This window comes from Podarcis pityusensis (genome assembly GCF_964106645.2).
Source record: "Podarcis pityusensis genome assembly, chromosome: 12".
NCBI lineage: Eukaryota > Metazoa > Chordata > Lepidosauria > Squamata > Lacertidae > Podarcis > Podarcis pityusensis.
Window position 1 is genome coordinate 21,007,351 of NC_138037.1, and position 27,730 is coordinate 21,035,080.

At 41.2% G+C, this 27,730-nt stretch overlaps 2 protein-coding genes and 1 long non-coding RNA gene across 7 annotated transcripts in view; 2 read left to right on the forward strand and 1 right to left on the reverse strand.

Moving 5' to 3' along the window:
• LOC308459711 overlaps positions 1-8,536 on the forward strand; it is a 16,873-nt gene extending 8,337 nt beyond the window's left edge. Inside the window, exons 2-3 of the long non-coding RNA XR_013978283.1 lie at positions 5,860-6,082; positions 7,821-8,536. This is a non-coding gene — a long non-coding RNA (uncharacterized lncRNA). The remainder of the gene's footprint in view (positions 1-5,859; positions 6,083-7,820) is intronic.
• Positions 449-26,676, reverse strand: LOC308459690 (phenolphthiocerol synthesis polyketide synthase type I Pks15/1-like). 5 transcript variants are annotated; one of them, XM_080975269.1, is made up of 9 exons: positions 20,938-24,322; positions 20,592-20,907; positions 15,661-17,796; positions 13,399-13,472; positions 12,574-12,727; positions 9,244-9,404; positions 7,525-7,728; positions 6,305-6,486; positions 449-6,058 (listed from the first exon to the last, which is right to left on the reverse strand). In XM_080975269.1, the coding sequence occupies exons 4-9, from the start codon at positions 13,451-13,453 to the stop codon at positions 530-532; spliced, it is 6,285 nt and encodes a 2,094-aa protein (XP_080831395.1). In that variant the 5' UTR covers positions 13,454-13,472; positions 15,661-17,796; positions 20,592-20,907; positions 20,938-24,322; the 3' UTR covers positions 449-529. The 5 variants fall into 5 exon arrangements, with proteins under 5 accessions (XP_080831395.1, XP_080831393.1, XP_080831394.1 ...); XM_080975267.1 differs by having other exon boundaries at positions 15,661-20,091; XM_080975268.1 differs by lacking the exon at positions 20,938-24,322 and adding an exon at positions 26,587-26,676 and having other exon boundaries at positions 15,661-20,743.
• The window catches only part of LOC308459694 (patched domain-containing protein 3-like), a gene marked incomplete at its 5' end in the record, with an annotated part of 7,577 nt that continues 6,519 nt past the window's right edge, over positions 26,673-27,730 (forward strand). Inside the window, one exon of the mRNA XM_080975279.1 lies at positions 26,673-27,455. Within this exon, the coding sequence (XP_080831405.1) occupies positions 26,673-27,455 (783 nt within the window). The remainder of the gene's footprint in view (positions 27,456-27,730) is intronic.

Sequence of the window (27,730 nt, forward strand, 5' to 3'; positions counted from 1 at the left end):
CAACCTTTCCTCTGCTCTTTCCATACTGTACTTTAAAGCTCCATGTCCCAGCACCCCTTTATTTTGCTGTGGAGATTTCCCCATGAAAACCTGCATTTTAGCACTCAATCAGAGCAAACTTCAACCCACTGAAAGCCTGAATTGACATTTGCACCGACTGAGAGCTAAAGAGTGGATTTTTGCACGGAAAGCTCCAGGGCAAAAACCACACATGCTTGGAGACAGAGCTTTAAAGCACGAACCTGTGTCTGGAAAGAGTGGAGCACAAGGTAAGTATGGATAAGTCCTCACATGAAAAGCTTAACTGTCGGCAGATATAAATGATTACCGGTGTCTGTGGTGAAATAGCAGTTGGCACTAACTAAGACTATAATTACATCTATTTAGTTAATCCAAATTATGGTTCTTGTTGAGGGTCACTATTAATAGAAAAATTAGATTTTTTAAAAATGATGCAAATAAAATCAACACTGAAGCTAGGAAAAGATATTTCAGGTTTCTACTTCACAGTTCATTTTTCCCTCAGGAATCACTTGGGTTCCCCAGGTTCCTTAGAACATTCTTCTAAAAGCAGTGCTAAACTAAGCACTGTGCTATGAGGATCAAGAATTTTCACAAGTGGTATATCAACCTTTTGTTCTAGACAAATGAGATTGCGCAGAGTCATGGCCAACATGGAATCTATGCCAAGGGACAAAAGGGGTGTATTCATTGCAATGTCACTTGGATCTGTACTAGTGAGCTGACTCACCAATGATATGATATAGTCTTCAGTTTTTAGTGCAGCTAAATCCTTGGACATGGCTTGTTCAAAATGCTCAGCCTGACTGCCAAAATGTTCTATCATAATTGTATGCAGGCGACTTCTGATTGCTGGAATTTGACGATAGTAATGGTTGAGCATTGTTTTGAAGTTCAGCTTCACGACAGCTTGCTGAGGGTGGTTCAGAGTTAAGCTTGTTTTAAGATTCTCATAGATCTCATCCACTTGCAGAATTGATATACCCTTTGATTCCACCAATTTTTGAAGTTGATTTTGACCTTCCAGTAGTCCCAGATTCAAGGCACCCCAGTTGATGGATTGTCCTGACAGTCCACAGTTTCTTCTGAATTGGCAGAAAAGGTCCAGGAAGGAATTGGCAGCAGCATAGTTTGCTTGCAATGAACTTCCAAGGAAGGAAGCAACAGATGAATAACATACAAAATAATCAAGAGCCTGTCCCTGAGTGGCGTGGTGCAGATTGATGGCACCAGCAACCTTTGGGCTTAAAACTTTCTCAAAGCTAGAGAGCGTCATATTTTCAATGCGCCCATCATGCAAAACCACAGCACTGTGGAAAACACCTTTGATTGGACACTTTGGAAAGATTTTGCTGATTGAACTGATTGTTTTCTCAACCTCAGGCCAAAAAGTCACATCGCACTGCAGATTGATCACATTGCACCACTTGTTCTGAATCTGCAAATCACTTATTTCCTTCTGCTTTTCAATGCTGGGCTTTCTCCTTGAAAGGATCACAATGCACCCTCCTCCATTTTGAGCAATAAATCTAACAGTTTCATAGCCAAGCCCAGTGAGTCCTCCTATGACTATGTAAACAGCATTCTGCTTAAACATCTTCCGCTTTGTTTCACGCACTGGTATGTCAGAAATACACCTGTTCTGCCCATTGCTTTTCAGCACAGCAAATGAGACAGCCTTACAGGTAAAGTAGGATGTTATCGTGTCTATGCTCTCACTGTTTTCTGTCGGCTGAAAAACGGAACAAGGCAAGTCCTTGAATTGCCTGCGTTGCATTGATTTCAACCAGTCACTGAAAGGCTTGTGGGAATGTTTCAGCAATGATTTCTGAAAAATGGTTGCAAGACTGAGAATATGAATTTGAAAGTTTTCATGACCACTTCCAATTAGAGATCGCAAGTGTTCAGAATGGTGGTTGCCATCGATTACCACAACATGCTGAAGATGTGAAAGACGGACTAAGACGTCTTTCGGTAATCTTTCTAGGAAGGGCAGAAAGACAAGGACGTTGCATTGAGCTACTCTTTTTTCCAGGCTGCTGTCAAGTGCTGTACATAAGGTGTTCCAGCCCAGTTCCTGAGCTGACAAAGCAAGCACTTTACACAAAACCGACTGTGGTTCATCAGAAATAATGCCTAAAAATCTATTCCGTTTCATCTTTGGTAACATCTGGTGCAAAATTTCCCATCCTATCCTGAAGAAGGAGACACAGGGTACAGTTTGAAAACATGGAAATTTCTGGGTTTTGAAACACACTGCTTCTGGAATCCTGATTCTTGAAGATGCAGCCACTGGGTAGCATGAAACAATATGATCTCCCACTTTGATCTTTTTTACATCACTGCCTGTTGCAACCACCGTCCCACTGTAGTCCAGAGCCAAGAACCTGTATTTATCAATGGTCTGTGATTTCCAGTATAATGTGTTTCCAAAGTTACAGCTGGAAACACTAACAGGATGATAGTCTTCAGAATGGATACTTATTTTCTCAATTTGCACTTCAACATTGTGATTATCAAGAGAAATCTCAATGTGGTCAGCTGGCTCAGCAAATAGATTTCTTACTTCTTGAGGCTCAGAAGTGTAAAAAGTTGACAGCTCAGATTCTTGAAGAGACTGAGAAGGATCATTATAGGACCTGTCATTAACCTGTGTACATCTAATTTCAGAAGTGTAAATTCTCCCCTGATTAATCCAGACTTCAGCATATTTATCTGCTTCATATTCTACTAAAACATCTGCTAAAACTGCTATGTCCATTGTACTTGTTGAACCGATATCAATAATCTGAAATGTGATTTCAGAAACTTCAAGAATGCAGGATCTTACCATCCCATACAAGGCCAAGCCAGGATTAATGTGGTCTACAGTCCTGCCTGTTGCTCTATATGTAATTATCTTGATGGAACCATGACTGTTCTTCTCTCTCAATGCAATGACAAGTTGCCGGAAAGCTTCACAACATTTGGATAAGCTTGCAACAACACTCTCAGGATTTTCTCCATTTGATCTTTGAATTCCCCACATAAACAAAACATCACTGTAGTCATGTACCTCTAGCCTAATTTTGTCCTGAGCAGCTGAATTTGCGCTTCCTGACACCAGTAATCGCTCCCAGTCTTCATACATCAAAAACCTACAATCTTTATGTAAATATTTTTTGAGCTGTTGAGAAACTCCAATTTTGTCAGCAAACACTGCAGCTCTGGGTGCATCTCCTGAGGTTTGGATAATCTGGGAAGGGGTTACCTCTTTCCACTGATTTTCAAAAAGGAAAGCATCATCACTATTGGACGTTCTCTTCAGAAGAGTGATCCCAACACGTTTAATCTCAACCAAAACAGAGCCTTGTTTATCTGTGAAGCATCCACAAAATTCTAAATAGTTCTCAGTAGACTTACTTGTTTTCAGATATATCATCATTTCCTCTTCCAAAGGTCGGACAATTACAAGGCTGCCTATGTTGGAAGGAAACCCTGTACAGTTGTTCCTGGTTTTTGTGGTCATCACACCAGTCATTTGCAGAAAGCAGTCTAATATCACTGGATGAATAAAATGCTTGTGCAGTTCTTCCCTGGTTTGCTTGTTCACCTTAATGGTGGTTATGGCTTCCTTCAGCTCTTCACAATAAAACACATCACTTAGCTGCTTGAATACTGAATCATACTGAAATCCAAAATGAGATAATGCTTCGTATATTTCATCCTTTCTGACAATTGATTTACAACGCTGAAAAACATGTCTATATGAAATGTTATTTTCTTCAAGAAAGGTTTCTTGGTTCCATGTGATCTGTCCAGATGCATATACCGCACCAGATGAGGACAGTATTTTGAAATCTTTTTTTTCCTTTTGTGATACTACTGTTAGCTTCAAATCATGAGAATTTTCACTTAAAACACAAGGTGATTCAAACTTCATGCTCATCTGACACAAACTTAAGGGCTCCTTTCTTCCTGAGCTAGCCATCACAGCTGACAAAGCAAGTTCAACAAAAAAGGCACCAGGAACCAGAGCAACACCATTGAGCTTGTGCTCGTACAAATAGGGAGTCACTGTCTGAGATATGGAATGCTTGAATTCTGAACTGCCGTTGCTGACATTATGAATTGACAGGTGGTTTGCGTTCAGCTTGGTTTGAGTTGGCTGCTGGAGCCTGTTTAAAAATGACATGAGCTTCTTATGATCAAATTGATACCTGGGGTAGGCTGCTGGTACACCCTGATATCCTGCATAGATGTGCTCCCAATCTGGATTGACTCCCAATTCAAAAAGGCCTTTAACAAGTGTGAGAAGTGTCATATATTCTTTGTCAAGGTGCAAGGAAGGAAAAACTTTAGCTTGTGTCCCTAATGCTTCAATTATATATCTTTTAAGTGCACGCTGGGGACCAATTTCCACAAATACAGGATCATCTCTGCTTTTTGCTGCAGCTGTTATAGCCTCTGCAAAAAAAACAGGATCCCGAACCTGTCTGGCCCAGTAGGTGCCTGTAACAAAATCACCATCTGAAACGGCCTTCCCTGTTGCTGTCGAGATTAGGTCAATCTCTGGCTTCCCTTTCTTTAATTCTGATAGATTTTCTGCTATCTCAGTCAGTACTGGATCCATCATTTGGCTGTGATATGCAGCTGGCACATTTAAAACATGAAGAAATATGTTTCTTTTACTGAAGTGCTCAGCCAGATCTTTCTGAATGGCGTGGATAGACGCTTCATCTCCTGATAAGGTGCAAGACAAAGGACTGTTAAATGCTGCAACGCAGACTTTCCCTGAATATGCTCCAAGGGCTGCTGACACCTCTGCAATGGGAATGTTGCCAACCACCAGCATTCTGCCTCCAGTGACTTTAGCCTGCAGCCTGCTCCTGTGGTAGATGACTTTGACAGCATCTTCCAGGGAAATCAAGCCAGCACAATGGGCAGCAGCTACTTCGCCAACTGAATGGCCAACAGCAGCAATTGGCTTAACGCCCCAGTGTTGCAGGAGTGTAACCAAGGCCACCTGCAGTGTAAAGAGTAAGGGCTGGGCAACTTCAGGCCTGGAGAAATCTTTGTATTCATTTTCTTTTGATTTTAGGATTCCTGTGGGAAGGTATTCTAGAAACAGCCTTTCTATTTCTTTGCATTTGTCTCTAAACACTGGCTCAGTCCTTAGCAATATCTCAGGTATCCCTTTCAGATCCAGACCGTTACCAGAGAATACAAAAATTAATTGTGGCGGTTTCTTCAGCGGAGCTGTTTCCAGTTCAACCGCAGGGGAAAGCTGTTGCTCTAGTTTCTGTAGTGAAGATGCCACAAATGCTTTTCTGTACTTGTAGTTTATATGGCTTCTTCTACAAGCAGATGTGTAGGCCAGATTTGGGAGTGTCGCTGATTCACTGGTATTAAGGTACCTAGCTGTGTCTTCCATTGCCCGTTTGAGAGAATTTCCTGAAGCTGCCGAAATGACAAATAATTCGACAGGCCTTCGGACTGGAGAAATAACCTGGGTTTGTTTAAACTGTCTGACAACCACATGGGCATTGGTGCCCCCAAATCCAAAACAGTTGATCCCAGCAACTCTGCCATATTCACCAGGCTCCTCCCACTTCTCCACTGTTGTTGGGATGGAGAGATTCAGTTTCCCTGTATTTATGCTGCTGGTGCTCTCTGAAAAGTGCAAGGATGGGACTATCTTCCCATGGTGCATCATGAGAAGAACTTTGATTAAGCCTGCTGCCCCAGCAGCTGACTCTGTGTGCCCAATGTTCCCTTTAACGGAGCCAATCTTGAGAGGGGGCAGATTAGGAGACCTCTTTTGACCAATGACATTACCTAAGCTCTCTGCCTCAACAGGATCTCCTGCAGGTGTCCCTGTGCCATGTGCTTCAATATATTGCACAACAGATGGATCAACACGCTCTGGGTAGATGCTGAGCAGCAACTTCTCCTGTTCCTCTTGAGATGGTCTGGTGATTGGTGTGACGGATCTTCCATTCTGGTTGACTGCACTCACGCTGATGACACCCCATATTTTGCTGAAGTCTTCCTGCGCCTATTTTAAAGAAGATGAAAAGAGGTAAAGCTTCTTAAAGTTGTGAAACATAGGGATGGCAAACACAGCCAGTGCAATATAACTCAGTTAACATTTTATGATATGCTCTCTCTCTTATAACAAAGATTATGAGACATGGTGAGCATTCTACCAGCTATGACTATTTTATAAATAGAATTAGACATAATTCCTAGGTTTAATGAATTAAGAGTCAGGAGTTTGTGAATCCCGTTTCTATACTCATACCTTCTTTAATGATTTCAGCAAAAGAACTCCACAACCTTCTCCCCTTCCATAGCCATCGGCCTTTATAGAAAAGGGTTTGCTGACTCCTTCAGGGGATAGCATCTTTGCTTTACTAAGAGCGACGAAGACCTGTGGTTCCATTATGCAGCTCACTCCTCCACAAAGAGCAGCTTCGCAGTCTCCTGTAGTGTAAAATAATGAATGCATTTCTGTTCAGCATAAGGCTCAGTATTTAGTCTTCTGAAAAGATTACATCCGTATACAAACATACACATTTACCTGCCCCTCCAAGCTTAAGGGCATTCCGTTAAAGGAATCCAGGGGTGTGAATCTTGTCCGAAGCCTGGGGCAGGGCTAGGGCCATGCCACGACCCCATCAGGAACCCTGGGTTAGCTCGAGTTGGTTTGCATGGACAGGGCTCCCCCTATCCGTGGTTGACCCTTACCAGACTCCCTGTGTGACGAGCAGGAGTCAGATGTAGTCAGGTCAATCCAATGCCTAAGCCAATAAAGCTCACATTCTGTAACCAATAAAGCTGTGGCCTAAATTTGCCCAATAACATTTAACCTAATACCTGTGCCCTTGTGTCTTATTCATCAATGAAGGGGTGGTTTCGGGGTCTCAACATGCAACAGTAAGTCTCTCATTGTTTGTGAGGGGAAATCTGTTGTTCTCTTTAAAATGTTCTAGTGTGAGTAAAGCAAATGTCTATATCTTGTCACTAAATTAATATAAAATTATTTTCCTAACTTACGGTTAGCTACATCATTCCTATAAGCTCTTTTCTCTCTCACTTCCATTCAGTGCTTGCCTACTGGAGTTTATGGTCTGTGAGGCAACATACCTAAATTACAAAATGCACCCTGTGTGACATGACATAATATAACTGGTCCGCAATGAGCATAGTATAAGGAAGACCAAGATAAATCCCAGAATTATACTTTGAAATATGTCAGTCTTATTTGTGAGTGCCTGTGGCCTTCAGAAGGCTGGGGGGTTTTTTTTGGGGGGGGGGGAGGCTTTCACAACATACAAACTTCAGACCTTTCCAGAAACATATTCCAATATTTTACTGTGCCTTGCAACTGATGCTGCTAAATAGGGAATAAGAGGCAATATAAGAGGCAATATCGCGTGCAGTGGGGACTTGTTTGCCACTTTGAGGTCCTTAGAGGAAAGGAAGAATATGAACGAGTGGAAAACTATTAGATCTCATTACCTTGTTTAATTGCATGCAAAGCAAAGTGCAAAGCATAAGAAAATGAGGAGCAAGCCGTGTCGATGGCAACCGATGGCCCAGTCAGATTAAATGTATATGAAATCCGGTTAGCAGCTATGCTCATTGCTGTCCCGGTGCCATCGTAGTGGCTTGCTTCAGTGAGGTTTCTGCCACTCATTAGCCTGTAGTCTTGATTCATCATACCTGTGAATACCAAAGATGTACTGTGTTACCAGCATAGTACATTGAGAGTACAGTATTCATTCTGAACAACTTGATTGCATTTATTGCTCTAGATCTGCCACACACAACATGCTTCAATCTACACAACAAGATTAGGCTTTTCAATGAGTCATCTTCGTAAGGGAATGCTATGCAGCTATTCAGGTTTGTGAGTACTGATCAGCTAAGTGGATAGACTTTGAGTTGTGAGACTAGGGTTAAAAAAAATAAATCCACCATAAATTGCATTTCCTAGCTCTCTGCTAATCTCTCCGCAGGTCTCCAGTATATAAAATCTGAATGCAGTTCACCTACCTAACAGGGTTGCTGTACAAATGATCATGTTTTACAAGAATGTTTTACATACATCACTAATAATATGAAAACCGTATTATTCCTCAAATTTGAACTGAATATTGGAAAATACTGCATAAATGGTGCTTTATAGCATAGTATTATTTATGTGTTTTATTTACTATAAAATCCATATTTACATGTTCTATTCAAAGCAGCTGATAGTCACAGAAGTTCTTTTAATGATCATAAAGTCCAACAGCTCTCTTAATACACTAGACTTTATTTTTTTAAACTGCAAATCATGTAACTGATTAATCACCATCAACAGTGCTGTTCATGTAACCAATAGTTACATGTTTGTTTCTTGAGTTATATCAGTTTAAACTTTCTTTAGCTTGTAATGCTCTTAAGCACAGTTATATTTACTGTCTAGACAACTTCACATTTTCTTCAAAAATACTGTGTAGTCAGCAATAGATACTCTCAATTGTCTTTAACAGTGGGCTGAATTACATTAGCATATGTTACCTGTTGACATCAATTAAAGTTCATTTGTTCAATAAATATAGGTATGTTGAACCCATTTTTCAAATGTTCTGATGTATATTTGGGAGCTATTTCACCATTACCAATCACTTTTTTGGGGTTTTTAAGTGATCTGCAAATGAACCTTAAGTGTTCATAAGACTTCATTAACACACCACCACAATAGGAAAATTCTATTCATAACTGAGTAGGATCTAAGCTAATGGGATTTACTCCCAAGTAAGTACGTGGACGTGGGTGGTGCTGTGGTCTAAACCACTGAGCCTAGGGTTGGGGGTTCGAATCCCCGTGACGGGGTGAGCTCCCATTGCTCAGTCCCTGCTCCTGCCAACCTAGCAGTTTGAAAGCACGTCAAAGTGCAAGTAGATAAATAGGTAACACTCCGGCGGAAAGGTAAACGGCATTTCTGTGCGCTGCTCTGGTTTCGCCAGAAGCGGCTTAGTCATGCTAGCCACCTGACCCAGAAAAACTGTCTGCAGACATGAGCGCTGCACCCCCAGAGTCGTTCGCGACTGGACTTAACTGTCATGGGTCATTTACCTTTACCTTTTTAAGTGTGTATAGGATTGCAACCTAAGAGAATTATGTAGACCAGCCCTATATGTTACAGTCTATGCTCCTAAATTTGTTTTAAGCTTCAAATTATCATCTCACCAACAAAAACCCCTGTTTTTGAACCACTTATGTTTTCTCTAGGGACTCCTGCATCTTCCAGTGCTCTATATGTGCATTCCAGGAGTAATTTCTGCTGGGGATCCATACGCTCAGCTTCCACATCATTAATTCCAAAAAGTCTGTTGTCAAATGCATTAAACCTACAAAACAGAAGTCAGATAATAACATTGTAAGTAGGAGAAAATAATATGCAACCAACTCATGGCACAGTCATTAATAAGACAATCAAATATTTTGACTTTTAGAAAATTATTTCCATTAATCATTTTAAAAGAAAAGGCTTTAATAATTTGGTCATTTGTTCTTGGGGAAGGTAGAATGAAAATAGAAGAATATTTAGAGCCACTACTTAATAGTGGCTTAGGATAGTGGACATAAATATTTGTAGAATTGGATCCAAAGTACCATGAGTAGAGGGAGAAAATGTAGGGGTGCTGTTCTGAACCATTATACTAGCAAAAGGCTATACACATGGTAAATAAAGATACAAGCTTTAGAATACAGAGGGGCACTCAAAGGTTTTGAAAAGCGCTAGTGCAAAGTCTTGTGCAAGAGTTCTTGCAAATGAAAGGACTTATTTAGAGTTAGGACTACTCTCTTTTGTTGAATCAGAAACAGGCCTTCCACAAAAGGAAGAGGCTTTCTTCTAGATTTTGGATCCTAGTCATAACGTTGCACGTGCCTGAATATTTCAGATTCCACACTAGTTTCAGCTGTTATCAAAACACTGAATAAAATGAAATTCAAATAAACAGATGGCAGGAAAGCCCACATATCCCTGACAGTCGGCCTGGGAATTCCCCAATGGCCGACCACCTTGCTCAGGCGTTGCTCCCCAGGGATAGGACCTTGCTGTGGCTGGCTTCCAAGCCGCCCACCCTGTGACTGGTTAAGCAGCCATTAGGATCAAGGCCTATCTAGTCCAGCATCCTATTTGCAATATTGGGCAGACAGATGCTTCTGAAAAGCTTTTGAGCAGGGTAGGAAGGCAAAAATCCTCTTCTGCTACCTCACAAGTGGTATTCAGGTGTTCACTGCTTATATGCAGTTATTTTCAAAATTGGATGATAACTTATGGACATTGTTTTATAAATTGAACTCTCTCAAGTGGGGAGAAAGCAGAGGAAGGCGGGCCCAAAAAGGAACCATAGAGGAGTTGTGCCAAAGTTTTGGCCTTGTATAATTTTAGAGCTGTGGGGACGAAGTAGCCCCCTTGTGCTCTGATGAATTTAAGGATACAATTTGCGGTTTTTTCCGCTGAACTCCCGATGGAGTTTATGTGTAGTTTGTTGGTTCCTGAGGCCTGTACCACCATTCCTAGGTACTTGTAGTTTGTGGCTTGTTCTAGTTTATGGCCTTGGAGTTCCCAGCTTCTAAGCTTTGTTTTTTCCCCAAAAGCGAGTATCTTGGTCTTTTGATAGTTGATTTTGAGACATTCAGTTTCACAGTATGTTGCGAGCTTTCTTAGTGCTCTTTTGAGTCCAATGGAGGTTCTAGATAGAATTACCGCATCATTGGCATATAGCAGGACCGAAATATGCCGATTTGCAATCTTCGGCGGGTGGAGTTCTGAGTCATTGAGTGCAGATACTAAGTTATTTAGATAGAAATTAAATAGTAGAGGGGCCAATAGGCACCCTTGCCTGACTCCTTTTGAAGGAAAGTGAGGACAGGTGACCTCACCTAGGCCCGAAGTGACCCCCCACCAAAGCAGGCTCAAAGCTTCTCAAAACTTTTCAAAATCATTTTCTCAGCAGCTAAGCATCAGAAACATTCCGCTCTGCTGTAACAAAGGTAGAGAACAGTCCATTGTTTCTCAGGCCTTTCTCATGTCTTATGGCCTTGCTAAAGAACCACATTGCAACTTACTTTCTGTCCGGGAACCATGCCAGAACAAGAGATTGAAACATATCTGAACATGCTGAAAACCCCTTGGCTTCTCACCCCCCCCTTTCCTGGGAAGGGTGCCAAGAGTCCACAATAGTCCCAAGACAGCTTTCTGTTCATGCTCAGAGGAACTCCTGAGGGAGGAGAAAGGGGGAGGGAACTGGAAAGGGGTATATATGCTTGTGCACATGATTGTGAACTCGTGCATGCTTTTTGTGACTTATCACACTTGCTCCTTCTACCAGTTCATGGATGGTAGAAATAAAAGCCTTTTCTCCGAAACTATTCCTTGAGTGTCTGTTGACTCCCATTTCCCTTTCCCAGGCGCAATATTTTTCCCACCCGAGGGCAAAGCCTCATAAGGCTACACTTTGAAGGTATTAATAGGGTCCGTTAGATGTCCTAGGCGGCTGCACCTGACTCTAAGAGCTGTGTTTGCGTGTTGGTTCTGGAGACTGTATCAAATGCTGCTTTTAGGTTGTGTTTAATCCAAATGTTTTATCCTATGCCCGTTTCCTTGTCCTTATTTGCTCTAACAATTATCGGTTAAAAAATCCTAACTGCTATTTTATCTATGCTTTTTTAATTCTGGTCTGAGACCGTAATAAAGTTCATTCATTCATTGTTTTATATATAAAACAAGTAGATGCAGCAAAACAAGTTGGTAGCCCAGTTCAAATAGACACTTTAATTGCCAAAAAATGAGATAAAATGGAATTTGTCATATGGTTAAGGGAAATACAATAAAAACCTCCATGAGTAAACAGGTTATATAAAAAATATTCTGGTTAAGATGTTCAAGAAACAACTGCACATCTATTAATATACAAACTGAAACAGTTTAAATTTGTGGATTAAAAACAAAACAAAAAACTCATAGCTGTTCCATTTAGTTATCCTGAGTAATAGTCATTGATGGACAAATTTCTATGATCCAATTCTTTTTCAAAGCTACTTTTAAGCCAGTGTCCACCATCTCACACACCCACATGCTGTAGCCACAGATTCTGAAAATAATTTACACACTGTGTAATTTGCAGTAAATTCTATTTCCAAATAAACTGACTTAAATAGTTATGTAGTTCAGGCTGCAATCCTATACCCAGTTAACCTGGGAGCAAAGCCCATTGAACTCATCTGGAATTGTACCGTCCATGGGACAATCATATTAAGCTAAAACAAAACTGCTTCAAGCCTGTAGCTCCAAAAACATTTTTGCTTACTATGAAAAAATGACTGGCATCACGCGTAGAAAAGTGTCTTTGAAATGTATTATCTATTTTCCTTAACATACACCAAATGTGTACGTTTAGGCAAATTACTTTACAATAAAAAATATTAAAAACAGTTTAGTGTTCTGCTTCCTTGGAGCTGATTCACAGTTTATTTTCCACCATCGTGTGATTAAGCATTAACACTTACTCTTCGGTAAAAGCGGCATGTCTTGTGCTCGTCTTTCCTGGTTTGTGACTGTCTGGATCATACCAGCTTTTGCTTTCAAATCTTTCCGGAGGTATTTCTACAACACAGTTTCTGCCTTCTACTAGAACTCGCCAGAAATTATCAATTCCTTCACCTGTTGAAAATATATTATTTTAGATAGCTGGAATTTACTTCCCAATAGTTTATTTATTAAAATAGAAACTTAAATTATTTTGGTGTGATTCGTTTGACAGAAACTACAATGGAACCCCGGTTGTCAAACGTAATCCGTTCTGGAAGAGCCGTTCGACTTCTGAGGCGCATTCGAAAACGGAAGCATTCACTTCCCGGTTTTTGGCATTCGGCTTCCAAATCGTTTGGCTTCCGAGATGCTCAAAAACCAAAGTTCCATTGTATAAGACAATTAAAAAATTCTGAGTAAATAACTCAACATGATAGCTCAGCCAGTAGAGCATGAGACTCTTAATCTTAGGGTCATGGCTTTGAGCCCCATGTTTGGCAAAATGATTCCTGCGTTGCAGGGGGTTAAACTAGATGACCCTCTTGGCCCCTTCCAGTTCTGATATTATGATTCTATATTATTTTATCATAGAACTGTATATCAGAAGTGTGCATCCGTGATTCAGCCTTCCCACGTGAGCCGATACTGATTATGATCATTAAAAAGCTGCTATATGAATGCTGCTGTATCATTGCACTAGAAGTATAATCATATTCCCTGTTAGTTCTAATATAAAGATCTCTGGGAGCACCCACTACACATTGACTTAAACTTAATATGTAATTTAAAGGAGCAGTGCTCACCTCCAGGAAAATTGCATCCGATCCCCACAATGGCAATTTCATCCTTAGTGTCCATCAGTTTTTTTACTTTTATTCTGAAAAGTATAAAATAATTAGTTCAATGAATCCACATCTAAAATTAAAATATGTTTCCCCAACAGGGTGAGCGCTGCATTGCAGGGGGTTGGACTAGATGACCCTTGGGATCCCTTCCAACTCTACAATGATACGATTCTATGATTTCTGTGGTCATTTGGGGATAATCCTTAGGGAACATAATGTCAATGACCAATCATTATTGGCTTAATTAAGGGCAAGCACCAGTCAGAAAGTGGACATTTAGATGGAGCCAATATATTCTAGTTACCACTGGGGGCCAAAATAGACATGATGTTAAATACATCTTCATCTGTCCCATCTCCCCTTTTTAAATAACAGCTGGGAGTAGGGGCTCCTTAATTATTTCCTAGTGCACAAGGGAGAGGCTATAACTCAGTGGTAATAGCACATATGCCTTCCATGCAAAAAGTCCCTGGTTCAAGCATCAGCATCTCAGGCCAAAACCATCAGATGGTGATGGGAAAGACTGAGGAGTGCCGTCTGCCTGCTGCCAGCTAGTTAAAAAATACTGGGCCAGATGTACAGTCTGACCTGTCAGATGCTTTCCCGTCTTCCTAATGTAAAATATTAAGGCATCTACACTAGTGGCCAAAATTGTGGAAACCTTTTCGGAAAAGTGTATTTCCAAGGTTTGATAGCTCATAACACCACTCCCCCCCCCCCCCAGTAATACCAAAACACTCATGCTCATTGGCTACATTCAAATGAAGGAAAGCTACTGCATATCAACCTAAGCAAGTTGTGCTTCCTTTTTCTGGTTATTTGGCTATAACTTTTGATAGAATACAAATAGTTGAATAAACTTTGTTGCATTGCATTCTTCATTAAATTATCTTTCCATTTATATATAATTTTATGGTATTACTCCAAAACAAAGTGGTGTTATCGTTATGACCAAATAGGTTGTGTGTCAAAGCCCCAAGCCACCCCCATGAGAATAAAGACACAACGACACAGAATTTTAGGTAAATGTTAATGGGCAAAATTTAGGCCACAACTTTATTGGTTGCAGAATGTGAGCGGTAGTGGCTTAGGCATTGGCATCAACAGACTGTATCCTGCCCACCTTGCAGGGAGTCTGGTATGAATTCTTTTATCTGTTTAGGTGTTTAACATAGATGAGACCCAGTGTACCCTAGGAAAGTGCAAGTAACCTCAGACAACCAATATATATTAGAATTTCTATATAATACTGCTTTATTGGTTAACAAACATAACATATAACAAGACAGGGAATATTTACTCATTCACACATTCATACTCACTGGCTCTTCACTGAATTGATTAGGTTCAGTAAAAGCTATGGGTGACCAGACAGTGGGAATCCCATCTGCGTCTGACACACAGACCGACCTGAAAAGTCTCGTCTTATATAGTCTTCTTGGTGTTCATCTGAATCTTGGCATTTTTCCCTTTCTTTGGCATGTTCTTGGCATATCACAACACTCATTGTTCGGAACTTATATTGAGTAGCTTTTGGCATGTTACAACACTCATTGTTTGTAACTAGTGTAGTATAGCCAGTCTTTACGCTTCTTTGCGTGTACTGTTCACTTGGCCAGAACATGCACATACCATTAGCTTTTTGATCAACACAGTTCATTATTAGTTCATCAACAGCATCTATTTTGTGGTGGTGGTCTTCAACCATTTTCGGTCCATTCAAACCATATCATTCATTACATTATGAGCCATCAAACCTCGGAAATATGCTTTTTAAAAAAGGTTTCCACAATTTTAGCCACTAGTGTATATAAAGCTAACTGGAATTATTACTGTTTTTGTAGCAGTAAAACAGCAGATAGCCTCTTCTATTGCAACCTCTATGGCCACATTTTGTAAAAAAAGAACTCAAACAACATTTGGTGCAAATTGCATGCCACATCCAGCACAACCAAGCCTTCTGCAAGGTATGAGGTATGGAAAGGACAGAATAGAGGAAGTTGTGCTGCTATTAGAATATAAAGGATTTCAAAATTTTACCCAGCATGCCCACAGCAAATAAACTATTTGGGTCCCAGATACTTGTAAACTGCAAACATTAAAATACTGTAAAAATGCAAAATAATAATAATGAAGAAACAGACAATATTCTTATGTAAAGTAAACTTGTACAACAATCAAAGTCATCAATACATAGAACAGTAGGCTATTCAGACTCACCTCCAGTTTTTTTAATGTATGGGACACAGCTTTTTGAAGTTTGCTGGTGAAATCTTCTGTGCTGTGTATACATTGAAGTTCGCTAAGTAGCTATAACCATAGTGGGGGCAAGTCCTCATATACTAAGGTTCTATAAGTGCTAGAACTGCTGAGATTTCCTTGCATCTTTCATTTATAAAGGTTTCGAGTTGGCTAGCTCATCATTTTGTCATGGTAACCTTTCCATTACATCATGCTTGGGAAGTTCCCACGGAGTGCAACTTTCAGATTTTGCTTTCCAGTTGAATACAGACTTCTGCTTCTCCCAAAAAAAATATGATGCTTTGTCATCTGACCAAAAGAAATTCTTTTTACCACGTAGCATTTTTGCATTGATGAATTCTTAGCTTTAAGTCCAATGTGCTATGTAAATACAGCATAATAATACATACTATCTTTTCCTCTCCATACATTCAGATATCTGTGTGTGTGTGTGTGTGTGTGTGTGTACACACACACATCTACACAAACACAATTAGAGCACTTACCTAAGTTGAAGTAAATAAAGGTAAAGGGACCCCTGACCATTAGGTCCAGTCGTGGCCGACTCTGGTGTTGCGCACTCAACTCGCTGGCGTACAGCTTCCAGGTCATGTGGCCAGCATGACTAAGCCGCTTCTGGCGAACCAGAGCAGCACACAGAAACGCCGTTTACCTTCCCGCCAGAGCGGTACCTATTTATCTACTTGCACTATGATGTCCTTTCGAACTGCTAGGTTGGCAGGAGCTGGGACTGAACAACGGGAGCTCACCCCGTCGCGGGGATTCGAACCGCCGACCTTCTGATCGGCAAGTCCTAGGCTCTGTGGTTTAACCCACAGCGCCACCCGCGTCCCCTATAAGATGAAGTATTTCACTCAAATAATACATAGGGCAAAACAGAATAAACTCAGCTTCTGTGAGTCATAGTTTATAATTGCTGTGATAATACCTTCTCATGTGATTAACTGCAAAAAGATGTTACAAGTATGAGGCTAAATCATTGTGTCCATTAGGATTTACAGAGTTTAAAGTGAAAATCCAGTAAGCCTTACACCTATATAATACTAAGTGTTTGTCCTAGGACAAAACATTCAGCTCTTTGGGAGTATGTTTGGACAATATATGTAGTTAATAGAGCTTCTATGATATTAATGTGAATCTTGCTCTTCTGCTCACTAATCTGACTTGTTACTGCTCTCCTGGTTTGTTCTGCATATAGGGTTTTTTGTGGCAATACTCATCATTATGGAGTGCCAACACCTGTTTTGTGGCTGCCTAAATGTCCTTTTGGTTCTGGCACTCACAACACTCTTATCAATATATGAGACTGTAATAACATTTTTTAAAATAAAAAAATGGATTGCCTACATATATTAACAATCAAGGGCACAAAAATAGCAGATGGATAATAGGTGTAACATATTCAAGCAGGTTTCCTACACAGCTCCTTGATCACTCACATTTGGAAGATTTCACCTTGGGTTTTTTGCCTTATAAGCAGCTTTCTGCATGCAGTGCAACTATTTTCTCCTTGTGGCAGGCTGTGGTCTTTCTGGTAAGAGTTGGTTGGGGTATTTGGTGGCTAAGTGGGCCTGCCTTGTGGCGAGGGAGAAGGCTTGGACTAGTCAAGTCAGATAGTCTCCTGCTCCCTGTACTAAATCCCTGTAGTTTGCTGTAGTTTAAAGCCATCTTTCCCAACCTGATGCTCTTAAGATGTTTTGGGCTACAACTCCCATAAACCCCACTGCCATGTTAACTGGGGCTGATGGGAGTTGTAGCCCGAAAAATCTGGAAGTAACCAAACAAAACCCCTGTGTTGCAAAGAGTATGTCAGCAATGTCTAGGCAACACGATGACCATGTACATATGCAATAAACAATCTTTATAGAATTCCTTCAAACCATAACAAGTACTAAATGAAATCTTTAGTCTCAAGTCTCTGACAATCTTTAAATGAAGCGAGATACCAGACTTTGTACGATGTAAGACAAGCTGTGAAGCTTTGTGTATTTAGCAAATATGATGTCCAACACTGAACAGTGATTCCAGATATTGACTACTGTTTCGTAGAATTCTTCGTCAGCGTGGTGGGAGGATATAGAATTGCTTCCTAAACTGAAAATAAAATTTTACAGACGATGACCTGCATGCACATACCACTTTACAAAAATTATAAATTATAATACAAACAGTAATGAAAAAGAGTACATACCCCATCATATTTAGAATGAATGTATGTAAATGAAAATATCAAATGCTGTGGAACAGTGCTCATATACCACCTGTAGTTGACTTTATATGTTGTTCAAAAAATATTGTTAGTAACAGTGACTACATTATTACATGTAAAACACACGAGGAATAACTGGCCAGTTTATAGGGACTTAGTAGAATATTGATTGTTAGAATATATGGTAACTAGGTGTGCAGATGCGGTTCATTTATATTTATATCATGAAAGGCATATGATTTTAGTATGTTGAGCTGGGGCAGAGTCTGTTGCATAATAAGGAAATTTCCGTGGCTACATTTTCCAGCTGATGGGAAGCCAAGGAATGTTTGGAAATTTTGCTCTCCTCTGTGTCTCTACTTGCTTTCTTTAGCACATGACAGAAAGATAATGCAGCCCCAGTTAAAATACAGATTTATGTATTTACTTAGGTGATTTGTACACCTCTTAATAAGTTTCTGGGTGGTGCTCCTTGATCACTCACATTTGTTCATCACTGTGCTGTAGCCATGATTCTTTGCAATATTTTAGGGAAAGCAGGGACATAATGTATGGATCACACAATCTTACATGCTGAAAAGGCCTTTGATAGTGCTTCATGGGATTTCCTATTGAAAACTATCGAAGGAATGAGACTAGGAAACAAGATAATTAACGGAATCAAAGCTATATACGCCAATCAGAAAGCAACATTAATTATAAATAATGAAATTACGGAAGAGTTCAACATTTAAAAAGGAACAAGACAAGGATGCCCTCTGTCATCGCTTTTGTTTATTACTATACAAGAAACTTTATTAACAGCCATAAGGAATGAACCAAAAATACCAGGTATCAATTTAGGAAATAGGTATTACAAGCTTAAAGCCTTCGCAGACAATGTCATCATAACCACTGAAAATCCGGCCGAGAGTATACAGGAAACCATTTTAAAAATGAATTAATTTGGGAAAGTCTCGGGGTTCAAACTAAATAAAGATAAATCCAAATTATTAGTGGAAAATATGAACAAAAAAGAGCAGAAAGAACTAGAATGAGCAACAGGATTAAAAATAACCAAGTGAACTATTTGGGCGTTTGGATTACAAACAAAAATATAAACTTATACAAATAAATAAAAAGATTTGGAGACCTGGGGAAGGCTAAATTTGTCTTGGTGGGGAAGGATGTCAATAATCAAAATCACAATACTTCCAAAGATGTTATTTTTATTTCAAACTATACCAATCATTAATGGGGTTAAATGTTTTAGAGACTGGCAGAAAGACCTTGCAAAATTTATCTTGCGGGGGGATAGCCACGAATAAAATTTAAACTATTAACGAAGACTATGGATAGAAGAGGCTTTGCAGTCCCAGATTTTAAATTATATTACGAAGCGTCAAGTCTGACCTAGATCAAAGATTGGATGTTGTTAAAAAAATACGGAAATATTGGACATAGAGGGCTGGGACAATGTCTATGGTTGGCATGGTTATTTAGGACATGACAAAGTTAGGAACCATAGAGGATTCCTAAATCATATAGTGAGGAAAGCCCTGTACACTGTATGGGAAAGATATCTACCACTACTGAACTGAAAACCCCATGGTGGCTCTCACCTATCGAAGCAACAGCAATACGCACACAAACAAAAACACACGAGGAATAACTGGCCAGTTTATAGGGACTTAGTAGAAGAACAAAACAACTGCCCTAAATTGAAGAAACATGAAGAGTTAAAAAAGTTAGGAATAACCTGGCTAGAATACCACCAGCTATATGCAGCCCTAGAAAAAGACAAAAAATGAAAGGATTCAATAACAAAACCTCAAATTTAGAGAAAGAATGATTACAAAATAATAACAAAAACTTTCAAAAATGTATAGGCTACTCTTAAATTGGAATTTAAAAGACAAAGAAATAAAAGATGTAATGAAAAAGTGGGCACAAGACCTAGGTCATCTGATAGAATTAGAAAAATGGAGGAAGCTATGGAAGATAAAATTAAAATTCACGGCATGTCACCAAATTAAAGAAAACTTCATGGAAATGCAGTTCATGTGGTATTTAACCCTGGTAAAACTGGCGAAAATCAACAAAAGCCACAATAACAAATGTTGGAGATGTAAATCACAAGTGGGAACCTTCTTTCATGTCTGGTAGTTGTGCCCAGGAATTTAAAAATTCTGGGGCACGATCTATGAAGAAATGGAAAAACTATTAACATTCACATTTCCCAGAAAACCAGAAGCATTCCTTCCTGGGATTTTAACCAAGGATATCCCAAAAGAAAGAACAATATTATTTCTATACGTAGTGACGGCAGCTGGGGTACTGGTAGCCATGTACTGGAAAAGTGAACAGATCCCTACTAGAGAAGAATGGGAAGTAAAGTTAAGCAAGTACTTGGAACTCGCAAAAATGACCGAATCATTAAGGAATAAACCAATCAATGTAGTTCAAAAGGAGTCGGAATGCTTTAACACTTATCTAATGAGACAAGGTTCAACAAGCAAAATTTGGTTATGCCTAGAATAAATCCGTAAATAGAAAAAATGTTTCCTTATACCAAGATGGCGACAGATGAAGATGAAGGAAATTGATCCCTTCTTCCAAGTCCGATTCCTCCAAAAACAAATTCCACAATACTTCAAAGTTTTAAAATAAGATGTGGAACAGTAGGTAGAGAAATACATACCGGTATCCGTGATGAAAATCAGTCCCATGTTTCTGCTGAAGTTGGCTCAAATTATTAAACAGGAACTATAATTCTATGTGTGCTTGTTTTTAATAACCATGTTCATGATATACTTCCATCACACATGGAAAAACCAGCCACTCCAGGTAAAGCTGCAAAAGTAAAAGGGAAAACACCAAAAACAAAAGAAGCAAAAGAAAATGATTCAAAATGGTTCATAAAACTAAATCCTCATGAAATCATTGATCTTTGTAAAATAATAACATGCCAACATGCTTTGGTTGGTGATGCACCTCAAAGACACAAGATGAGGAACCTTCATTTTGTGAAGAAGGTTGCTAATAACCAAATCAAAAGGGGCATTTTATTATTTTGCAACAAATGTTTAAAATAGAGAAGTAGGATAAAAATATAATACATAGGAAGTGATAAAATCCCATACTGCTGCTATATTAATGAAACAAGCAAGGATCTTTTCTTAGGAAACAAAACAAAATTAGATGTGGCATATTACAAAAGCTTGGATGATTTTGCATGTTATATATTCCCTTTTCTATGCCCCTATGAAGTAAGTTTACCTAATTAGGAAATGAAACAGCACTTTAGACCAGCCTTTCTGAACCTGGTGCCTTCCAGATGTTTGGGACTACAACTCCCATTGAAGGGACAGAATACCTAAATCCTGTCTGTGAAATCACCCCAGGCTTCAATAATCACACCAGGCCTCAAAACTGTCCAAAACTCCTTTTGTCTTCTAAAACTCCAAAACAGCTTTTCTCTGCTCTTCTCTGCTTTTCTCACAAGATGCCGTGGCAAAAGGCAAAATGTTACTTTTAAAGGCTAATGAATAGGCTCTGTTCATAGCAGGCCTGGGAAATGAATCTTATCTCATCCTAGTTGCAACTTCTTAGACATGCTGAACCACTCTCATTCCACTTTCCTGGGAAGAGTCCAATAGTCCCAAGACAGCTTTCTGTTCATGCTCAGAGGAACTCATGGGCAGGACTCCTGAGGGAGGAGAAAGGGGGAGGGAACTGGAAATGGGTATATATGCTTGTGCACATGACTGTGAACTCGTGCATGCTTTTTGTGAACTATCACACTTGCTCCTTCTACCAGTTCATGAATGGTAGAAATAAAAACCCTTTTCTCCGAAACTATTCCTTGAGTGTCTGTTGACTCCCACTTCCCTTTCCCAGGCGCAATATTTTTCCCACCCGAGGGCAAAGCCTCATAAGGCTACACCATCAGCCCCATCCAGCATGGTTATGACACACGGGGCAACGGGGCTTATGGGAGTTGTACATGTAATAATGTAGTCACTGCTACTAACAACGTGCTACTAACAATGTGCTACTAACCACGCTGACGAAGAATTCTACGTAACAGTAGTCAATATCCAGAATCACTGTTCAGTGTTAGACATCATATTTGCTGAATACACAAAACTTCACAGCTTGTCTTTCATCGTACAAAGTCTGGTACCTCGCTTCATTTAAAGATTGTCAGAGACTTTGAGACTAAAGATTTCAGGAAGATTTATTTTTCTGAACCGTTTTAAGGCTTTGGCTTTTATTTTTCTTCCTCTGGATTTTGGCAAAAACAAAACCCTTTTTTTTTCCTTTTCAGCTTTAGTGAGGCCTGCAGATTTTTCCATATGTGTTGAAAGTACATCATCTTAGAGAGTCCTAAACATGGTTTTTATTTTAAAAAACAAGCACACAGAGAATTATAGTTGCTATTTAATTATCTTAACCAACTACAGCAGAAATATGGGACTGATTTTGTCACGACATTTATTTCTCTACCTACTGTTCCATATCTTTTACAGCTTCAAAGCATTGTGGAATTTATTGTTGGAGGAACTGTTGTTGGCATCCATCTGTCTCCAGAGACTATCAAGTGCGCCTCTGGGTCTGAAGTCACATCACCTAGTGATCTCCCCAGGGTGAATGCCTGGGCAGTGTGCATAGGGGCCCTGGACTGCCTAGATGACAAGAATTAAATAGAATTAAATCTGGAGAATCAGTAAGAGCTATTGCTAATCAACATCTTATATTGATTGTTAGCGTATATGGTAACTAGGTGCGCAGATGCGGTTCATTTATATTTATAGCATGAAAGGCATATGATTTTAGTATGTCGAGCTGGGGCAGTCTGTTGCATAATAAGGAAATTTCCGTGGCCACATTTTCCAGCTGATGGGAAGCCAAGGAATGTTTGGAAATTTTGCTCTCCTCTGTGTCCTTACTTGCTTTCTTTAGCACATGAGAGAAAGATAATGCAGCCCCAGTTAAAATATAGATTTATGTATTTACTTAGGTGATTTATACAACTCTTAATAAGTTTCTGGGTGGTCTCCTGGATCACTCACATTTGTTCATCATTGTGCTGTTGCCATGATTCTTTGCAATATTTTAGGGGAAGCAGGTGGTACATGTAAAATTGTGTGATCCATACATTATGTCTATACATACATGATTCTCATTGAAATTTCGCCAGGACCTGGCGATTTCCCGTTTGTCATCTTTTTAATTGCAGTTTCTTCTATTTCTGTGTCGGCATTTAAATATTTATATTCTTCTTCTAATATTGACAGTAAATTATTCTGTAACAAATACTCTTTTTATTTTGTTTTAATCTTTAAACTCTGTTTTATACAGCTTTTTGTAGTAATTTATAAAACTTTGTTTAATTTTTTCCAGGTCAGTAGTTTCTTCTCCTTGATCTATTATTTTGTTTATGATTCTATTTGTTTTTCTTTTATTAACCAAGCCAGCATCCTGCTGGCTTTATTGGCCAATTCAAAATATCTTTTGTCTCATGCATTTTATTTTACTTTCTACTTCCTTATTTTAATAAGTTGGAAATATGTGATTGTAAGATCTTTATTTTTGGCTTACTTTTTCATTTTTTGGGTTTTTGATCAATTCATTTTGTCTCTTATCTGTCTTATTATTTCTTGAATATTATTTTCCTTTCTTTTATTTTTCCATGCCATTTATTTGTTGTATCCCGAAGCCCCTCATATAAGCCTTACTTGTGTCCCAAATTACGTTTCACCCAAAAACCCTTCACTGTGGCATTGAACAGAACTTGCTTGGCAATCACATAATTAAAATCATTTCTAGATTCATGAACTCTTGTGAATCTGCAGTTTCTCCCCACAGTTTATTCCGAAACTGCTTCATTCAACCTCTGTGAAATCTTCTTAGTGCTAGCTTTAAAGAACTGTGCCTTTTTGCTCTTCTGGATCCTAGCTGGTCTTCAGCAAGCTTTTAAAATATATATATATTTATACGTGGCACACCCATCATTAATTTTTTTTATCAGAAGGAGCTAAATACTATCAAAACAGCAGATGCAGCAGCAAGCAAGTTCCTTAAACAATCAGGTCATGTGCATAAGAAGTAAAACTAAAGTAAAATACAATTTTTTTAATACTTGGGGTGTGTTCACATTCCTGCCTCAGAGTGCTATTACCGTATTTTTTGCACCATAACACTCACTTTTTTCCTCCTAGAAAGTAAGGGGAAATGTCTGTGCGTGTTATGGAGGGAATGCCTACGGGTGGCGGGGGGATCTGCTGCAGTCGTGAGCAGAGGATCCATGGTTCCCCTTCCTTCCCTCCTCTGTGGCTCACTTTGAAACAGCAAAGCGGGAGAAGAGCCGCTGAGTGGGGAGGAGAGAGGGACAGAGAGCCTGCTTCTTTAAAGGAGCAAAGCGGGAGAGGAGAGGAGCCGCTTATACGAGTGTAAGCGGCTCCTGTCCGGTTGGTTCCTTTAAAGCAAGCAGGCTCTCTGTCCCTCTCTCCTCCCCACTCAGCTCACTAAATAGCAGCAAAGTTTTTCAGCTCGCTAAGCTGGGGGTGAGCGGGGAGGAGGGAGAAAAGCAGAGCCTGCTTGCTTTAAAGGAGCAAAGCAGGAGAGGAGAGGAGCCTTCTCTCCTTATACCCCTCTTCTGCATTATTAGCAGCATCCTTCTCCACACACCCCATGCGTGCTCCTTGTCCCTTGAGTGCTTTTCCTTCCCTCCCCACTTAAAATGTGGTTACAAAGCACGGATCCACATGGATCCTCAGGATTTTTGCACTGGATCACCCCAAATTCACCATCAGATCACATAGCATGTCCATGGCTACATCTTGCACCAAAAAAATCACGCACCCACTGTTGCCTGGGGCCGCAGTGGTGCAAAAACGTGGTTACAAAGCATGGATCCACATGGATCCTCAGGATTTTTGCATTGGGCTACTCCAAACTCACTGTCAGATCACATGTCTCTGGCCACAGCATGAACCACAAAAATCATACATCCACTGTTTCGTTTAGAATATTTTTTTCCTTGTTTTCCTCCTGTAAAAACTACGTGCGTGTTATGGTCGGGTGCGTGTTATAGAGCGAAAAATACGGTAAGTTGTTGTTGTCGTCGTCCCCCCGCCATTGTGTTTCATGCCTCTTTCTGCCTTCGACTGTTCTCATCAAGACAGCTTCATTACTGTCAGATTTGTTTCTCTTTGAGGGTGCTGATGGCAGGAGAGAGACAAATTAGGAGTGGCTTAAGGACTCCAGTCAGCAGTATTTTATAATGGAGTACAAAATACATAACATGTCATGGGAACATGAATTAAAAACTCTGCACTGGAAATGCGGCAAGTGTACAGTAAACAGAAGTGTGAACACAGTCTTTGAAAGATACACCAGCTTGCATAGTAAAATTCTTGGAAGGACTGAAAGAATAACCCAACTTTCTCCCTGATCCAGCATTTCATTAGGCTGGAGCTCATCCAAATGATGATGAGCTAGCAAATCAAGGGAATCTGGCTAGTACTGCGATTGTGCCGTGCAAACACAAAAAATGCAAATGCATTACTTGGCGCCTTTATATTTTCAGCTTCTTTTTCCCCTGGAAATGTTCCAGTTGTTAGGTTTGCAAAGACAGGCTTGAAAATGTGTGGATGATCTCTGGTGATGCCTCTAATGCCACAGGACTCCGAAGGGTGTGTATAGGTAGCAGAATTTCAATGTCCTGAATAAGTACTTGCTCCTCCTTGTAAGCAGGAAAGCTTATGTGAAGTGAGGAAAAATAAATTAACCAGTTCACACTGATCTGGAATTGGGGGTGAACAGGGAAGCGGCTAAGTTCGCTGAGGATAACAAATGGTTCCGGTCTGTAACAATATAGTACCGTATTTTTCACCCTGTAGGATGCACCATCCCATAAGGCACACCTAGTTTTGGGGGGGGGGGAATAAAGGGGGGGATTTATTTTTCCCCCAGGCGCGGGGGAAGCCCGAGCTTCCCCCGACCCCAGAACAGGCAACTCTCCGCAAGCCGTGGGAGCCCGGTGCGCGAAGCCTGGAGAGCGAGAGGGGTCGGTGCGCACCGACCCCTATCGCTCTCCAGGCTTCAGCAAAAGCCTGCATTCGCCCCATAGGACGCACACACATTTCCCCTTCATTTTTGGAGGGAAAAAAGTGCATCCTATGGGGCGAAAAATATGGTATATATGCATCTGTTTTTCTAAACACAACCTAGATTAACTGTGGGGAACCAGTGGCCCCCCAGATGTTAGGACTCCCTCTCCAGAACGGCCAGTCATCAAGCACATCTGGAGAGCCGCAGGTCGCCCACCCTTGCGGAAAAAGGACTGTCGAGAAGGAAATTCCCAGTTAAACGGGTTACTGGTTAAAAGATCACTTTCATTGCATCTTGGCTTAAAAAGGCACTGGGCCCTCTCGTTCTGGATTTTCTCCGGAGTTTCCCTCAGACATAGCAGCCAGATTGCAGCCAAGAAACTGATGCCTTCGCTGAAGGGGGTTTCCCTCAGAATCCCCCCCCCCAACCGACTTCTGAGGCGGTTAACGGATGGGTGTTTCCCGGCGAACCTCCGCCCAGCGGCCATTTTTACCATCTTTTCCCGCTCAATTCCCCCTTTTCGAGATGTTTTAGAAACTCGTGCTAAGTGGGGCCGGGATGCCCTACGCCTGGCTTACTCGGATAACGGTCTTAATTCCGTCCTGAGTCCGGCTCTCTTCGCCGCTGTGAGGAGAAATAGAAAAAGTTCCAGGGAAAGGAGGCGATGGCGCGCCTCGACTGCCACACGGACTGCGTGGAGAGGCCCCTGTCGCGCGCGCTGCGGGACTTAGGCGACTTGGTGGGCGCGCACCCGTGGCCCTTCCTGCTCGTGCCCGTGGCGCTCTCGGCCGCTTTGGGCGCCGGCTTCGCGTTCCTGAGCAGCCTGGAGGACAACGACATCGAGGGCCAGTTCACGCCGCTCGGGGGCCCCGCCAAGGGCGAGCGGCGCTTCGTGCAGGCGCACTTCCCCACCGACGACGCGCGGCGCTTCTCCGCCGAGAGGCTGAGCACCGAGGGCTCCTTCGCCTCCCTCCTGGCCGTGGCCCGCGGCGGAGGCTCGCTCCTCACCCGGGAGGCCTTCGCCGAGCTGCTGGCGCTGGACCAGGCGGTGCGGGGGCTCCGCAGCCCCGACGGCGCCGCGCTCCCCTTCGCCCAGCTCTGCGCGCGGAGCAGCCCCGGCCACAACTGCAGCAGCGCCAACCCGCTGCTCAGCTTAGTGCAAGGCGACCCGGCCGGGATACAGGCGCTTTTGCCCGACCTCACCTTCCCGCTCTACGTCCCTCCGCTCACTGCCAACCCCCTTTTCTTGCCCCCCTTTCTGGGAGGCCTCGACTTGGGCCCCGGGGATGGACCGGCGCGCCCCGTCCGGGCAGCCAAAGCGCTGCGCCTCTTCTACTACTTGCAGGAGGATGAGGCTTCTCGCAGAAACGACAGCGCGCTCTGGCTCCGGACGTTTCTGGAGCGCATCCCGGGCGTGGTGAAATCCTTGAACCTCGCAACCATCCAGGTAAGCGTCTCCTGGCACGATGGAGCCGCTTCCCACGTTACGGAATGTGACCGATATGAATCCCTGTGTCTGCCTGATGCATGCTGCCATGCTTACTGGAGCGAACAGGATCTGAAGTCAAACCACTAGGGTCAGAGGTTCCCCATGTCTAACGCACCTGCATCAGCAAGTGGAGGCATTCAGTGGAGGCCAAACATTTAATTTTAGTAAGTAATTAGTAAATAAGCTATTGCAGCATCTCTGGCAACGCAAGAATGCCAAGGAGTGCCTCTTTC

What these genes read in the sequence shown, in the direction of transcription:
- LOC308459690 (XM_080975268.1), bottom strand. Translation starts at nt 13,453, where the DNA reads ATGGACACTAAGGATGAAATTGCCATTGTGGGGATCGGATGCAATTTT. An exon ending in CGGATGCAATTTTCCTGGAG is followed by an intron (nt 12,728 to 13,398) that starts GTGAGCACTGCT and finishes TATTTTCAACAG; the next exon opens with GTGAAGGAATTGATAATTTC. An exon ending in TGCTGAAATCATTAAAGAAG is followed by an intron (nt 6,059 to 6,304) that starts GTATGAGTATAG and finishes TCTTTAAAATAG; the next exon opens with GCGCAGGAAGACTTCAGCAA.